We start from the raw sequence: 18609 nt of genomic DNA on the forward strand, positions 1-18609 counted from the left end.
TGAAATTTTGAATATTTAATATATGTAATTTCTGAACCAGTGGAATGAGATAGATTTATCGTTGTAAGTTTGTTACCGTGTCTTATTCATTATCTTACTTACCTTTGTTTAATTCTAATGTTTTATCGTCTACTGTAGCTTGAAGTTGTGTCAACTTAGCATTTAGATCCGTAATTATTTGACTATTATCTTTATTTAAACGTTCTACGTTTTGTTTTTCAGTCTCCAGCTTGGATTCTACAAGCTGCAATTTGGACGTTAAAACTGATAATTGAGTATCGAACTCAGTTTGTGAAATAGCCATTTTGGTTTTAGCTTCGAGGAGAGCTTTCTCCGATTCCAATTTCACTTTAGTTAATTCTTCCGACATACTTCTGCCTAGAGAATCTTTCTCATTCTCTTTTTCCTTTAACAGCGCATATGCTTCATCTAGAAGTTTTTGTAATTCTGTGGACAACGCTGAAAATGTAGATTAATATAAAATTGCTTATGTTAGAAATATGCAAACAAGACAAAGACAGGTTGTTCATACTTTGAGCAGCCACCAATTCTTCTTTATGTTGTTCCGCTATAGCTGTCATTTCAGCGGTTCGTTGTTCTTCAAGCGCTTGAAGCGCGCTCGCCGTAGTCTCAGCACGGGCCGCTTGTAATGCAACTTCTGCTTCCAACTCACGAATATGCTTCTCTCGAACCGTTCTTTCGCGCTGAAAAAATAAGTGCTTACTTTAATAATGCGCTTTTTAGAAAATAAAATATTATTCAAATAGATTGTTAATTTGATTCGTACCTCCATCGCTTCTTTATATCTCTGAAAGGAAAACACACATAACATTAGTAACGTAATAAATATATAATATATTTAATTGTAATGATGTTTCTACGTACATAATAGTCTTCTTTATTAATATTTTCTTCTTCATTTCTAAACATAAGATCTTCAACTTTCTGCTTTTCATCTTCCAACAACTTATTCAACTTTTCAAGTTCAGCTTTAAGTTTAGCGTTTTCAGAATTTGCCTGAAAGAGACACATACACAAGATATTAAAACAAAGGTTCAGAATGAGTTTGTCCCGAAAAGGACATGTGATCTGACATTTTCTCCATGTCGTATATTATTTTTCCATACTAGTATATTAATATACTAATATTCGTAATATTATGAATTTTAATGGTTTGTTTGGTCGAACGCGCTTGTCTCAGAACTACTAATTCGAATCTTAAAAAAAAAAATTTGCATGAGCGAGTATAAATAAAAATCATGCTCTACTTAAAGTTGCCGCTTTATACTGTATAATTATAGCTTTTTATATTCTAAACTTAACGCATATGAGATCGCGGGGCATATGTGATTATAAAATAAAATAAATATATCATTTTTAGATGGCGACTAGTTTAAGTGTCGTTACTATACACCTCGGTACATATTATATAATTTAATAAAAAACCAAATATAAAGTTTACCTCCGAAGCCTCCTTCTGTATTTGCGCAAGCGCGTTTTCCGCCCGATCAGCCTGAAGGGACACTTTCGCTATTTCAGATCTCTCCAACTCCCTCTCTCGCATAAGTCGCTCCAAATGATGTTGTTTTTCACGCAACAGTTCCTATTTTTTAATAAAGCCAACATTTAATAATCTTAGCCAATTTTATCGAACATTATTAAAGCTTATGCAGATATACTTATAACACATTAGTGATTAAATTGTAATCATATTCCAAATTCAACAGAACAATCGTATTAACTATTTCGGTTTTAAATACTCTTATATATTGTACTAAGAACATACAATGACGCGTTGTTTTAATTATTTTAACAATCTTCTTGGAATCCATTTACAATTACATTTATTTATTTATATATAGGAGGGTGGTCAAACTTTTGCAAAATACCTCATGTTAATAAACAGACGCTGCTAGGCGCCAGAGTGCACAAACATATACCTAATATCTAAATAAACTTAAATTATGTTAAGAGGATATTAACAATGTTAATATTATCACAAGACAATTGCAAGATGCAGCAACCGGTGGACAAATGGCAAACAATCATAAAATATTAAAAAAAACATACAACAATTTGTAATATACGTAATGCGTATTTACGTTATATATCGCAAATCTTCGGTATCGTGCTTGAAGATGACGCAGTTGAGGAATGGGCTTGCAAACCGCTTAGTAGATTAAACATAATACCTCCATACGACCTATATATGTCTATGTCACCATCATATATGAGAGATTGATAATCTCAATATGAAAAGTACACAACAACATCCATTGTACAAACATCATACCTACAACCTTCAGGTGTAGATAAATCTGCTTGTTCACAATAAATTATAATCTATGATTAAACCAATCCATACTAAATACAGAAATTTGTACTTATGTATTCTGAGCACATAACTAGACTAGATAATAACATGACTAATAAACATTACCCGACCAAATAAGAATTACAATGTTCAACTTAATTACTCGTCGATTATACGTCGCTTCAATTATAGGGACATCGATAAAGAATGTCTCAAACCATATTAATGGTATACCTTATACATGATATTTTAGTGGTAGGTACATAACAATTTATTAACTGTACAACATATCCTGTGACTTCTAGAAATGTGTTTAGTATTAGTACTAGATGTGACTATTTTTTTTTTTAAATTTAATACTCAATTATTCATTAACCAATGGTAGTTTAAAGTTTTAACTGATAATCTTATTTGTTTTGAAATCAAAGGAATATGTTGCAAATTTATAAGGTTCAGTACCTACTTGAATTGAAAAAGTAGAACAATTATTTATATTGTTAAAGATTACAATTTTACAGTACAAAATACAGTACTCATATAAAGTTACAATAACAGAACTCATACTAAGATTTAATTATCGTAGTTTGTATTTAGATTATTTCACGTTAATCATTTGAAATAGTTGAATACATTTTGAAACAAATTAATCCGTGATTGCAAACATTAACGACCAATTTCACAACATTTTTGGGCCAGACTTTCGTCAATAAATAAAGGCCGAAAACTAGTGATCAAAACCGAATTCATTTCATTTCATTGGTCAGAATTATTCTTACTATAGTTGGGGGGCATAAGAAACTTCAGCATCTATGATTGACAAAGGTCTGGCAGTCGCGGGCTCTTAGACGGTGCGAGCGTATTTAACACTTTTTAACATTGATTTTCATACATTATTTGTCAATATCATGGAGAGATAAGCTCAACAAAACATATTCATAATTTAGAATCTGTGAAACTTACATTATTATTGCAAATTTTATTTTATTTATATATATGTTACTGACAAAAAAGTCGCATTGTAATCAAAAGTGCTCTACCTACAGAAGCATTGCGTTTTACGGTCACAGCATTGCAGCCTGCAGCTCCTTATTTTGGCGAAATCGATAGGCACACGACAGACAATCGAGTCGCGTATTTAAACACGACGAAACTTCCAGCATTTAGTACGAATATAAATCATATCTAAGGAGTACTAAATTCAAATACATTGTACTAGAAGCAAAATAAATACCATTTACGGTGTAATTCATTTAAAAAGCGGTTTATTTATTTTGGAGCATGCACCTTTCCCACTTGTTAAGTATATTCAAAACGACAAATTATTCAAAAACACAAGATTCGATTCTATTCGAGATGGAGAAATTGAAATATGTATTGCCTTTATGGGCCTAATCACCCATCATGCAAAAGAGCTAATATGGTTATTTCATTATGTTATTTATTTTTAATCGATACATACCTACTCAATATTGGATCTCGCAGCATTTTTCTAGAATAGTTATTAAAATAGTATCTATGTAAATTACGTTACGTAATAGCTCGCTATACCTACTAGGTGTACTAAGTTTTACTGCAAATATTTCTTGTTATTTCCTCATAACTTCTCAACAATCTATATCCACATACAGACAAGATACGTAAGTTGTTTTTATTCAAATTTGATTCTGATGATCTCTTGACTTTACTACGTAAGATAGGAAATTGTACAGAGTAGGCATCTGTTTTAAAAATATCTATAACGCGATGTAACCAGCAATATCAAAATTTATAATCTAAACAGTTCCTATACTTAAAACCAATTATTTATTATTAAACAATGTAGTCTGTTAGTTAAGTACATTGTCTCTAGCAGTTCATTGAAGCCATACAGAGACAGGTCTGCCAGGGATCTAACCGCAGGTTTCGGCTTTCGAGTTTCGATACGGGTCTAATACGCACGCGCTAAACATATTACCTTCGTAATATATAATTAAAATGAATTTTTGGTGCCCTTTACAGAACATATTTATTAAGACAATAATATTAACACATTCAACTAATTGAGTGTACCTATTACCCAAATGTATAAGAAGTGGATTTCATAAAAATCTTGTATGGGTAACCTACTTCATTAAATAAAAACATCATTGATATATAGCAACATGTTTGACGTTATCAAAAGATATCTGAACCGTACCAGGCTATACTCGATGGTAGCTATTGTACCATGTACAACTTGTACTTATTATTCTGTGGTGCAACATTCAATGCAAGAAACTGTTCTTTTCATAGCTCTAAGTAACTGGGAATTAATTTCCACTACATCATCGTTTGTACTATCAATTCCTACTAGGAAGTTACCGTTATCGCTAGCTATCTTTACATCATTTATCGTATCATATATTGATACGATATTAATAAACTAACATATCAACATAATACCTATAAAATTTCACGAGTTTACTCTTACGTATTGCCTATCTCTGTTTTGAATGTTATTATTTAGTATGGAATTATCATATTCTCTAAATGTAGATACCAAACTGTAGCATATTAACACCCACCCACACCGCGTGTTTATTAAGTCATCGCTTACGTTGGCGCGACATATTAGGATTTACCTAGATTTACTGAGAAATTCAACGATATTCGAGAATATTGCGAGAGAATATCTCCTGCTATTTATATAAGCCTTTATACTTTTGATTTAGTTTTTAAAAAAAATTGTTAAGGCATAAAATATATAAAAACAATGCTTTAAAAAATGCTCGGAGCCTAAACTTAAACGAACCTGATGTTATCTTAGTGATATAACGATATAATGGTATCGAAATAAAGAAAACGTTGGTATTAAACCAAATGGCATAACAAGATAGGTAAAAATAGAAAAAGAGTTTTTAAAACCGTTATTATTACACTCCATAAAACAACCCACAAAAGAGATAAACAAGCTATTCGTGGAAGTAAAACGCGGTTAGGCGATTTTATTTTGCAACGATAAAGTTGTTTCCATATAAATCAGTTCCACGGAACTAAGAAGCGCTTGGAATTCAGCCAGGTGGCATGCGAGACCAGCTATCTTTTTATTTACATTTATCCATATCATGAAGCGACACTTATTATATCTATATCAAATATTCTGAATGCTCCTCCACCCGGATAGCTAGGCTGTATAAAGCTTTTTTCCATGCATAGGTACTTTTTCTATATCTTTATTGTCTGTCATGCAACTTTAAACAGAGTACTGTAGCCTGCAGTCTGAGCTAAATGGATCAACACGGCAGATTTATAGCGACGCTAATAATAAATAACTGCATTAATTATTACTATGATGTCATCTCAGTTTGTAATAGTAAAATTGATCCATTTGGCCTTTGTAATAGATATTACGCAATAAAACCACACAATTAGTTTAAGATAACAATTTATTTACATTGAATAAGGGTAAGAGGGTATGAAGGAGTAAGAATAAGACCACGCGTGTATAATAATTTATTATCACCAATATTCATTCATTATTATTTTATCAATCACAAAGTTGTTAAATCATTAAAACTACACTTACATTATACTAAAAGTAGTACGTTATATATTAAATATTAGGTAAAGAATAAAGAACTACATATAATTAAAACATACAATTCAATGCATTGATCCTTAAAATTATGAATATTATTATGTCTTACAGGCACTGGACGTTTAAAATTAAATAAATAAGTTACAGTCAAATGCATCATTGTATGATCAAAATGTGTTTAATATGATTTTGTCTTTATAAATAAATACAGTTTGTTCGTGTGACAAAAACCCAAAATATCACAGAATGGCGTTTTACAAGCTTAATAACGAAGTAACTAATAATACATAGGTAATAGGTATGTTTATTTATTATTGGAACATGATTACAACGCTTCATTTTTGTACTATAATGTGCGAAATAGTTAACATAGCGTTCATAATGCGTAGAATATTATAATAAAGGAAAAATCCTTCAAATATAAAAAAAAATGTTAATTGTTTTAGTTTGTAAGTTTTACTCACTACAAACGATGCTTAAACAAAACGTTTCCATGGCAATTTAAATAGGCCCATTATTTTTTATGTTTCTCTTTATTGCCAATAGATAAAAACTACATCAAATGTAGCCTTTAAATAGACCCCAGTAGGACGAGGTAAATGTTCACATAAAAACGAGTGCTAAACTTTAAAAAATATAACAATAACGTAGCAAAATCAGTGCGAGAACTGATAAACAGTTGGGTTCACCACTTCTTGCGGTATATTATTTAAAGTGGAGCACACCTCGTGTGAACATTTATCGCGCCGCGATGGTGGGGTATTGTACCTGCAGGGCGTTCTTAGCGGAGACCGGGGTGGAAGAGGCTCGCGGAGCTCCGACACGCTGCCAACGTGACGTGACGTGACGTGACGTGTCGTGACGTTAGTGACAGTGCCAATGCGCAACAAACATGAGGGAAAAACAACACGAGTTAACGCACTCAGAACCGCCAAGCGTGCTACGTGAAAAGGATGTATCAATCCAAAAATATGCTCAAAACAGGGATAGGGCTATACGCTCAGCGGTAATCACTTGCTAAATGCAAAATAAAAAGTATATTATGAAATGCATTCAATATTATTACAAACTACATGACATGTTGGATACAGCTACGTAAAAAGTTCTGGGTCAAAATACCTGATCATTTAGATATATTTTATATTATTTCATTCGGATTTAATCAAAAATCAATTATACTTCTGATAAATGTTTTTTATTCAGAGAAAACAGTCGTTTACCCAGAAAATTTTATTTCTATTCTTTGGCATGTCGGTAATGTTATTCTAACACCATGCTTATTATTGGTGAAATAAAACGAGTTAAATCACAACACACACAGTGTACTTTCTTAAATACAGTAATATCACAGTTAAAACATAAAGGGTAACCCATAGTTACCCCATCCTTGCAGTCTTTAATATAATACTTGTGAAATACTAAAAATAAAAAAGCACCTAAAGCTACTGATCTGAAAAAAAAAGGGAATATAACGTATATATGTACATAACTAACGGTTCTATGTGTAAAAATGGAAGTGAACCGCAAAATATACATAAAAAATAATGTGAACAAAGGGCCAAACCAAAAGGGTGCCAGCTACAGACCAAAATAATAAACAAAAAAACATGCAAATGGCAAGCAGGCTCATAATACAACCATTACTTTTGTATGTACCCTTCTTTAATAAATATCGTATTTTATGTAGTTATGTTAACTGTAAGATATATTGCTATTGCTTAATATGTGACAAAGTGTATCAAAAATGGCTATGAAAAATGGATGGATGCAAGGAACTATGTAATGATTGTTTGTTCATCATAAAAATTACGTATATACTATTCTACTATAGTAGGGAACGGAACGATGACTATTAAAAGCAGGAACTACGAGTTTAAATGTATACGACATAAGGATAATTGAATTGGAAGGGTGACACACAAGAGAAATGGTAGCTTTTCCCGAAGCCAGAGAAGTGAGTGCGCGAGGACGGCAACTCCACGAACAGGTCCGTAGCTGGGCCCCGGCTGGCCCTCGTCACGGCGCCCGGCCTCCCACCCCACCGCACCACCTCACCCCCTCGGGAACCAGTGCGAGACACCGTGCCGCTGCTACCGCTCGACACGCTGCGCCGTGATCGCTCCGACCGGGTATCGAAACTCAACGTACTCTCTGAACATCGCCAGGACTTTGGTAGCGTTTCATTCAAACGACACGGTATATCACTTTTCGCATTGCGGAAAACAATATCATAGTAAACACGCGGCTGCGGCAGAGCGATGAGGGCGCAGCGATCTTGATCAATGTGTTTAACGAGCAAAGTCTTATCGAGAAGACTGGGCGCGCTGCGGTGCGGCCGGACCGAGGGGGGCGGTGATCGATGGGGAAGAGGCTCAGCCGAGCGCGCGCGGGGCTAGCCTACCTGAGAACCCAGCGACGTCACCCCCAGTCTCACCCCTGCGCGGGACGATGCGATCGATGTGCCGAGAGACGTGAGCGACTCGCGGGAATTGGATCGCCGCAATGGAGTAGCGCGACCGTTGCTATGAATTGCGCACGCACCAGGCTTGCGGTTGGACGGAGACCGAGAAACCTTCGATATGGGAGCGAACAAACCAAAACGTGGTGCGCACTCGAAATATCTGCAAAGATTATTTAATGAAACAACCGTTATCAGAAATAGATATCTGATATTATTTACTTGCGCCCTAACAGTTACCTCTTCCCATCTACAGATCCATCGTTCTTTCCAATAGGATCATCAAGTTCCACACCGGCCCAAACGCCGGACGCAAAATCGGTAACACCCACATATCGGAGAGTGCCAGCCTTGCTTCCACGGCTACTAGAGACAATAACGCGATCACCCATACGTAAATCACCACCGGTAGTCGTAGAAATTGAAGCATCTGAAAACAAATTACTACCAATTAAAAAGCGCCGGTCTTAACTCAGGATTAGAATATACGTAGTTATGGTCGTAACTGCTGACACTAACTCATCTTACTGCTGACGATGCTACGAATACTTCCATTGGGTGATAAGGCGCGTCTTTGCTGCCGAGCAGACCCAGATGGTGGCCTTTCAAAAACGCTTCCTGCATCCGAAACAGGTGACGCGTCATGAGGAGCATGAGACACAAGTGGTTCACGAGTTAATCGAGTAAGACGAGAAAAAACCCCTCTCTTCTCGGGGCATTGAAAATATCGAACTCCAGCTACGGATCCATCATTTTTTCCTGAAAATTGCACAAAAGATATGATGTTGTTGTTGTTGTTATAAGTTTATATAAAAGGTACATAATATTTATATTTCTAAAACCTTACCAATAGGGTCATCAAGTACAATTCCCGCCCAGTCGCCAGGAGCAAATTGTGTTTCACCAATATACGCAATTTGACCTGGTTTCGTTCCTCCAACCCAAACTCGCTCCCCAATAATGAAACTGTCGGTATCTTCCGTTAATACTACGCTGTGATCTGAAATTTTATTAGAATAACTTCTATCATTCCAACCATATTTAATGTGCATATTCAATATAACAGGATAATCCCCGCGTAATTGCTAGAAGGAAGAGAAATTTTACGACTTAAAAGGACTGAAATTTATTAGCCATCTGAATATGGATGTCCGCGTCACATTCTCTATTCTGAATGCAAACACGACTTGAATACTGGTGATGCAAGTGCAACGGCCGTTGGGGGCTATTTGCATTCCGGTTTACATATCGCTACACTCTAACATTACGTACCTATGAACTTTCGCCTCGGTCAGGAAACAATGCTACAAACTGCATTTGACGATTAACTAAAGAGCCGCTCACTATATTGTGTAAGCTTTATACTAGAAAATCCTCTAAACATAAGTGTACATTGCAATGCTTGCAAAAGCAGAAGTAGCATGATCACCAATGAAAATACCTCGTATGCAATACAATGCATGAAGAACGTACATTTAAAAGTGAGTATTATTAAATCCCAATCTTTCCATAATAATCATCTTTGGCCTTATGGTACTCGTTTTTACAAGTATCTAATTATTAATGATGTAATTGTAATAGTAGATTTTTTTCATCATCCTTGTAATAAATTATGCGAAAAAGAATATGTTATCGTGGAAAGATTAGGGAAGACTAAAAACGTGCGGACTCACCTGAGGACCGTCTGAGGCCGGCCTCGCTGAGCCTCCGCGGATGTTTCTCCCATAACGCGTCCATCGAAGTCAGACTCGACCTGCTACTAGCTGTGATGACGCACAACATAGGACACACACACATTAGCCACTACCAAATAGCAAACGATCATGCTTTTCAAATTCAATCTTTATTTAGTATCGAGGCTTTCAAACACAACATTTAGTTGATCGCAAAAAAAAAAAAACAATAAAAATCAAATATGCATATTTCATAATAGACATTTATGTTTTTGGAAGACGATACAATTATTTGTGTGAGCGTAACCTTATAAATGTTGTAAGTGTAGGCGAACCGATATCGAAGTAAAAAATGTAAGTGGAAGTATTTTTAAAATACAATTATTTGTACATTGATATTTTAATAGTTCCTATATATTATTAGTTGGTGTTAATTATTTTTTAATATTCTCTCATGCATACCGTTTTCGTTTCTTATTACTATTGTACTTATAAGAAATTAAAGTTCCAATCATAACGGGATTAGATCGGGCAGACTAATATAGAAATTATTACAGTGTCAAAATTATTTCGTTGCTAGTAGTAGTGGCTAGTGCTATTAGTGGTACCGCCACCACAATTAGTTACTCCCGCTGGTAATAAACATGCAACTTAGTCGTATAATATGTATAACATGCAACATGCATGATCGGGTTTTTCTAAGTCACAAATGACGCGCAAATTCATGTAACATTAACTCGATTTAAGTAGTAGGGGCAGACTCACTGGAGGCTTTGCGATGCATTCGGGGTCTGTCCGGTAGACTGCTCGTGACTTCGTCTTCCTCTACTTCAATTAAATCTGTTCCAACATCGATGTGCGAAAGCATAACATAACAGTGAAAATGGTCGGAAGGTATTTACAAAAAATACATTAATGATATCATTCATGATGACGATAAGACATTGAAATAACAAAAAGCATTTTCATGCTCGCTGTGTTCTCATGCGTTGAAAATAGATTTAACATTGCGTGTACGTAAATCACATCTAAATAATATTAAATGAAACTCACCTGACAAATGTTTTCTTGACGAATCGTCGCTAAACTTTCTTGCGTCGGAAGAGCTGCCGTCTATGACAAAATGAAAACATGTAAAGCAACAACCGAAAACATGCCAACAAGTGAATAATCTGTGGGAATGTAATGGGAACAATTAAAGTCGAAATAATTGAATAATTGAATTTCTACACATGTAAGAGCAATACAAAAATCTTAAGCAAATTATTCGTTTCTTGTAATTTTTGTTGTGTTAACTGTTCAGAAAATTTTTAGTTAGCATTTATTGAATTGTATTAAGTGAAATTAAAATATAACATGGGCACAACTGTACGAGAAGAACTTAAAAAGTTTAAAATACCGAAGAATAACTGTTTAAATATACTGGATGTGATTGTATATCTGCGATATTAACTATAATAAAAGATTACTTTTTCAACGTGAGAACTGTTATACACAAGGGAGCCGCGACGCCGGCCGATTGGATCTGACGTGTGTCCGGCACTGATCACCCGGAGGCTGATTAATCATCTGCGACAACTGCGCAACGAGCCGGCCTTGCGATGCGCGTGGGCATACGTATCATAACTATGACATAAAACTATGCGGGCTCATCGGAGTCCCTTTACTCCTACACGGGCTTGATGGTACGCGGAAGGAAGCCCTTGTACGAATTTCCACTGTCGTAAATTACGATGAATTATCTCGAATTGAAGCTATATCTGTTAATTTTAAATTGATATGAAAACAGAAGGATGCAAAACCGCAGTAATCTCAATTCACCTATTAATCATACTTAAAAGTTGAAACTGATGTACGGTGTGATCATTACAGACGACTACATTTATATTGATTGCTTGCTTGTCATTGTTAATATATTTTGGCTTCTGAACCATTACCAGCAGATTTAATGCGCTTTACCTACATGTTGAGTAACATTAGCAGATGTTTGTTTATGCTTTGCAATTATCGATATACCTACGTTTAATGTCTTAATTAAATTAAATGCGATTTCAACATTCACTTTATGAAATTATCATTCATATCTTTAGTTCAAATTATGTGTGTTAGTTGTGACTCAAGGCCAACAATAATTCAAACAATGGGTTAAATTTGCAACCATTGTTTTAAAATTACCTAGATACAGCAGTGACGTCCATGCTCGTAATAGTCCTACGGATGTAACAACTACATGCAACGCGAGCCTAATTCATTTCCTAATAATTCGTACAGGACATGCCACAATTTCCAACTAGCACATACCATGACACGAACTTTGTCGTCGAAAAAAGGGCTATAATGAAGACGAAAGAAGTTATAGATATATAACAAAGTTATAGTTTTTGATTGCTCTATTTGAGTAAACAAGCCATAGATTATAAACGTTAGTTACACATGAAACAAATTTGAATTCTGGAAATACGAAAAATAATAAGTTCTAGAATTTATTCACAGAAGTCACTACAAATATTTTCATTTGAAAAGATGATGTAATTGCTATTATTCCGAATGCTGTGTTTGTTCATTATATTGACGCGACTGCTTAATAACAAAACGTGCTTGCAAATTTTAAATTTGACATTGAAGTGTGGTCAAGTTCATGTAGATAATAAGTTTCGCGTATAGTTGTGAAGTGTATCTTAAATTGGGATGATATTGATAAGTTTATAGGTAATTTCGTAATATTAATGGATACTTTTGTACCTATATTCCAATCTAAGTGTTCTAATTTAATAATCTATCACATTTGAATATATTCATAGGGACGAAATCTTTGTAGGATGCTTTCCTTTACACTTAAATTAAGCGTTCACATTTTCTCACCAATTAGACCACAATTAGAACAATTACGCGGTTCGTTCGGACACTTCTCATGTGGACAATTGACGCCACGATCGCATGTTGCAAGTCGTATGCAATTCACAACGGTCATTATTTATTTATTTTTAATAGAATTGATCGATTACATACAATTAAGGCCCATCTAGGTAAGTTTCCGCGAGTAATAATAAGATTGTAGTTAACAGCTACAGATTAATTTACATGTATATGAATTGCTATTTTTCAATAACTTTTTGTCATTCTACATTTATTATAGATTAATAAATAAATAATTACTCTACTCACTACATACTAAAAACAATGGAGTTCTAAGTAATTACGTAATAACGTAAAGGCCCTGTAATGTTACAATTTGTTTTCTTTGAATAAATAAAATAAATAAACATAGTTGAGAAATGGATAAATGTATCATCATTAATCAACGGAAATGCTTTAACATCAAATCTTTGAACCGACAGCCTAGAACATTCGAAGGGTTTATAGAGATTCAACTGAGCTTTATATTAATAACAACTCTTCACAGTACAAGGTAAGCATTTAAGGCGGGTAACGCTCTTTGAAACCCACTAACCCGATTGAAAATAGTAACATACTCCGACCGAATTAGCGAGTGCACTACCGCGATCTTTACTGATTACTCCGAGCGTCCTCAATACAGAGGAAAGCGCATATATTTCACGCATACAAACAGACATCACACGAACCGAATGATTATCATAACTGAAATATTTATCAGAAACCGTTATTATTGAACGAAGAAGGAATCGAGAGGTTAATTTTGCATACCTTTCAACCTGTCCCACACACACAGTCATGTTTTTGCGGACTTATAGGTGACAATGTACACAAAAATGGAAACGACGGGAAAAATGTATAAAATTAATATTATATTAACAAACATTGGGCTCAATATGATTTATAATAAATCCGTTATCGGTGCATAAATAGCGTTATAAATATGTATGGAACGATATCATTAGCATTAAAGTTATGCAGCTTATAATCAGTGCGCCCGTTTAGGGACGATCATGGTATGAAAATGCAATCGACTCGCTGGTCACGTACCGCCCCAACTACGATAATGGATCATAATGAACCACGCGGCCCATACCGCGGCCGGCATGCTAATTGTCCATCCTCACTTGCGTGTAATAATACTAATTGGCCATAAAAGAAATTGCCGAACATTAAAAAGTATATCTTTATTAATAATAATTAAGCGAATACGCTTAAACGTTTTGGCTTTCGGTGAAAGGCACTTGTAATTATTGTGCGTAGCGTCGTCATGCGATATAATCTACGTTCCGCTGTATCTTTCATTTGCCTATTGCGAGCGATACGGTATCAAATTTATCAATAGTATTCTCGAGAAATGATTCAAGCGAAATGTATGTGTAAAACGTGTTTAGTAATCTTAGATCTACCTATAGATAAATCTTATCTCAGATATAGGTTAAACTAGCTGTTTACTATTATTGATATATATTTATTAGACTTTTTGTTCACGAGTCACGACTCAAGCTAGAACAATGACAATTTAACTAAAATGTTTACTTCATAAACAATAAATTGCACTAATATTGATTACTTGTTATGAAATTTATTACATATATTATTATAGTAAGTAACAAATGGTTATATGGTCTAGTTTTGGCATTTCATTTTGACAATATCCAATTGATTCAGTATTGAGAAAACATGGTTGCGATGAGTGAAATAAATCTTTAAACAGAGAATTAAATATGACAGATAAAATAAATTACATATACAGAAAACCTATGCATTATCTGTGAACCTGACTACAGTCACGATGTGCAATAACTGGCAAAACGTCATTGTTTTATTCTCACGCCTGCAGAAATGCCGCTAAGATTACAATCAAAGGCCATGATAAATGAATTAAATACGGATCTCGGGTAGACTGAAGCCTTGGTAGTACAGTGAAAAATCGATAATCATTTAAATAAAGCGAAGGTTACTGTTACTGCTTACGTATGAACTAATTGCCTACAACGTATACTAGGTACGTTACTTAGTACATTCTTGTTACACAAGTACACAAAAAAGTTAAATATTTACGAAAGCACGTACATACAATGAGTCAGATCTTGCTTCACGCATGGGATATACTCTTAAGCGTGTATGGAGAGGCCCTCCATAAACAACTGTGTACAACAACAGGCTGATAAAGTCAACGTGACGCCATAATGCTCCTCCGATGTGTCAACTCCGTGATCCAACTCAAGAATGCGCGGACAAAAGAGAAATCGATAAAGCCGCATAATAACTTACGGCAATCGAATATAAATTGTTAATGGATCGATTTATTGAACAATGATATGTCGGGCCGGCCACAGAATTGAATAAAAAGGCAATAAACCAGTCTTTGGGAAATAATTTAAACATTATACGCTACTACAGATTGACATCGCTACCGCCCGCTTATGATAAAATCAAGACTTTCAAAGATTCCGTTATTATTATGCTATAAAATGTTACCTAGTTTATATCAAATTAATTTACCTAATCGGTACGTTACTTTCACTTGGAAACTGATGTTACCTACAGAATGCAGACAATACATACAGAATTTAATTTAAAACAATAGTCTAATTCAGTTTATAACTAGCAATAACATTAAACTTGTCTGTATTGAATTAGCTTCAGCTATTTATCGTCATTCCTGAGCAATACTTTATAAAACTGACCTTATCGTGCAGATTTATTAGTATCTTGAAACCTTGAACTTGGAAGTGTTACACACTTACGTATACGGCACAACACTCGTATTCACGGTTTAGCCTCAGGGCTTTAAATAAAAAATAAAGAGAAATTCAATCTTTATAAAATTAAAACATCGTTAAACACACTCTATTTATCGCTCATATCGCTAATCGTATTATCGGATTTTCTTTGTCATGCAATATTATCTTATTTGTTACGAAATAACAATAAAAACTTTGTACGATGTTTTGTCCGGGTATGATGTGTATTTTGCTTTGTGTTATGAGGGGCTCCCTCAAAGCTCAGAGAGAGATATTTGCCTAGATACTCACTAAAAACCTTTGTTGTCGCCTCTATTCGGAATGTGGATCGAATTTATAATTTCATCTTGAAAATGTAAAAAAATTGTGACTTTAAATAGTAGAATGAATAATTAATCAAAGATTTAATAAATACATTTATTTAAATATATGATGAGTATCTACTTATTTAGATAAACTAACACTAATCCAATAAAATTATATGTCAAATGTTTGTTTTTAACAAACATAATATGCTACCGCCCATCTGTCATTGGACTGCCAAAGCTGATACATATAATTTTAGTTTGTAGGTCCTTAGGTATTTAATACTATTTTTACGTGCATGTCTACAAGTCCTTTATAATATGAACTATTATGTATTCTGAAGTACGGCATAGAATTATTAAGTAAATTACACACCTATTGTGCATTTAAAAGCATCTAATACTAGAATACGGAAATACGACACGAGTAGGCGGTTCAAAGAGAATTTTCAATAAAGCAGTCTAGACTAGTCGGCGGCAGGGCGGACTTTGTAACTAAAGATCTATGAAACTATTATATCCTATCAAATGTTTTATTATAATTATACATATATTATCAATCTTGTGTTGGAACGATGCCAAATTTTAAATAAGGAAGAAATAGTGCAGCCTCTGTGATGTTTACTGATTTAGTGAGTCCTTGATTGCAGACTGTTCATTTACAATCCAGTTTTCTTTCCAATTTTATTTATAAAGCGGCATAATAATCTTGTCATATTTTTGAACAGTTTATCTTTTCATGAGTATAAAGATATACAAAATTAATACATTAAAAACTAACGGCGCCCCGCGATTTCATCCACGTAAGTCCGTATCCCGTAGGAATACCGGAATAAAATTATTGTATTGCCTATATGTTATTCCAGTTGTCCAGCTATCTACGTACCAAATTTCATTGCAATCGGTTCAGTAGTTTCTGCGTGAAAGAGTAACAAACATATACACATCCTTACAAACTTTCGCATTTAGAATATTAGTAGAACAATCTGAATTCGTAGCTATTATACGTGGATTCGTAGCCATTATAAAACACAAATTGACAGAGACACAGTTATAATTTCCATAATAATGTGTGGAAATTCATATGTATTTCTCTATGGTTATTATCCGTAACGAAATCGTATTTTTAATGTTGAGTAGATACTTGGGAACGGCAACATCTCCTTCTAACAAAATTTTATCAGAGTTATTTTCAAGAATTTCGATTACCAACCTAACAACCAGTCCAAGCGTCTCGTTTTTATCTAATTAATAATTTAAATAACACAATATTTCGATCAATTAAATAACTTTATAATATAAAAGTAAAACCCATACAACCAACATATTATTTTTGCCATTATCAGCTTTTAAGTACCGATTCGAGCACACTTTGAAAGTCCCTTGTTAATGTATTATATCGAGTACAAACGCTGTTTGGTGGAAAAAGCAAAATACGCGACACTCGTAGGTACGCACAGATATACGCCACGTAACTTTAAATTCGTATTGTTCTCACAAATGAATTCGATACTTTGTAAATTGACTAGTGCAAAACATGTCCAAAAAAATAACCTTGAACGTTTCCTAGACAGTCAAAATACAATATGCGACGCAGTATCCACCAAATAAAATATCACTTAACACACTGCCTACTACATGAATTTATATAAAACATCAGAAGAAAACAGACTCTTAATTAAACTTACTGGCGCCGATAAGTATGAGAATTGGACAGGCGCGGCTCTGCAAATGTATATTTAAATATTTTAATAAATAACTCATTAAACTATAATAAATTATTATTAAATGTCATATGGCTGTTTATTTTTTATACGTGCACATAGGCATAAATCGCTACAGTACGTTCTCGAAATGGAAGTCATTAAATACGCGTCAATTTTTTTGTCTTTTATGTTTTCGAACTGACAAAGTATTATTCAGCACGTCATCCATAAAAGTGTTATATGAGAAAAATGAGCAGCTATTTTTATAAGACTTTCAATAAGTAGTTATAATGCAGATATTATCCATCTAAAAATTCGCGCCTTTCTTTAAATTTTATACCTACAAACATCATCATAAATATTAGTGTCTATCGCGATGCGATTTTAGCTCCCTGACTCTTTACAAAAAGTTGCTAAAACGATTGGCAAATAAACCACAACAGTGAGATTTTATTGAAAGTTAATTGAGCGGATTTATTCAAGTCTCATAGCAAGATCCATCCACGTCACACACTCGTAAATAATGAAGTGCACACGACGACACCGAAGATACGTGTAATCATCACGCAAATCAGTCACGTTATGCTTCTGCAGGTTACACCTGCTCTCAAGTTCTGCCACGGTTTACCGACAACAATGCCACGTCTTATAATTGAGCAATTTGAACGCGAGTTGCATATCTCCGATAAGGATAGGACGCGGGAAGTAAACAAACATACGGCAGTTTTGAATTCACGAAGCCTTGAGTACACCTTCTCAATGCAAAACATTGTTGTGGGATTTTACTGCGAGTGAAATTAATGAACGCACGTGTCTAAATTATTAACTAATCGGCGCTCAATTCTCGAAGTTAAGGCTGGTTATTTAACTTGTAGGTGACTTTCCCACGTCCACAATTTAATGGTCGTTGCCATTAATTAAGAGCCTAACAAGTACATGTATTATCGAATAA

The 18609-nt window shown here is 34.3% G+C and overlaps 1 protein-coding gene across 18 annotated transcripts in view; it reads right to left on the bottom strand.

Moving 5' to 3' along the window:
• The window catches only part of LOC119834909 (CAP-Gly domain-containing linker protein 1), a 39078-nt gene that overhangs the window by 6021 nt on the left and 14448 nt on the right, over window positions 1–18609 (bottom strand). For 3 of the 18 annotated variants that reach the window (XM_038359429.1, XM_038359428.1, XM_038359436.1), the window contains 13 exons: window positions 11055–11114; window positions 10767–10841; window positions 10002–10091; window positions 9176–9328; window positions 8848–9087; window positions 8569–8758; window positions 8272–8491; window positions 6639–6695; window positions 1463–1603; window positions 886–1017; window positions 788–808; window positions 533–704; window positions 103–459 (listed from right to left, as the gene is read on the bottom strand). In XM_038359429.1, the coding sequence (XP_038215357.1) occupies window positions 103–459; window positions 533–704; window positions 788–808; window positions 886–1017; window positions 1463–1603; window positions 6639–6695; window positions 8272–8491; window positions 8569–8758; window positions 8848–9087; window positions 9176–9328; window positions 10002–10091; window positions 10767–10841; window positions 11055–11114 (1908 nt within the window). The other 15 variants (XM_038359433.1, XM_038359439.1, XM_038359435.1 and 12 more) reach the window with 13 other exon arrangements.

The sequence above is a fragment of the Zerene cesonia genome, chromosome 20, assembly GCF_012273895.1.
Source record: "Zerene cesonia ecotype Mississippi chromosome 20, Zerene_cesonia_1.1, whole genome shotgun sequence".
In the NCBI taxonomy this organism is placed as follows: Eukaryota; Metazoa; Arthropoda; class Insecta; order Lepidoptera; family Pieridae; genus Zerene; species Zerene cesonia.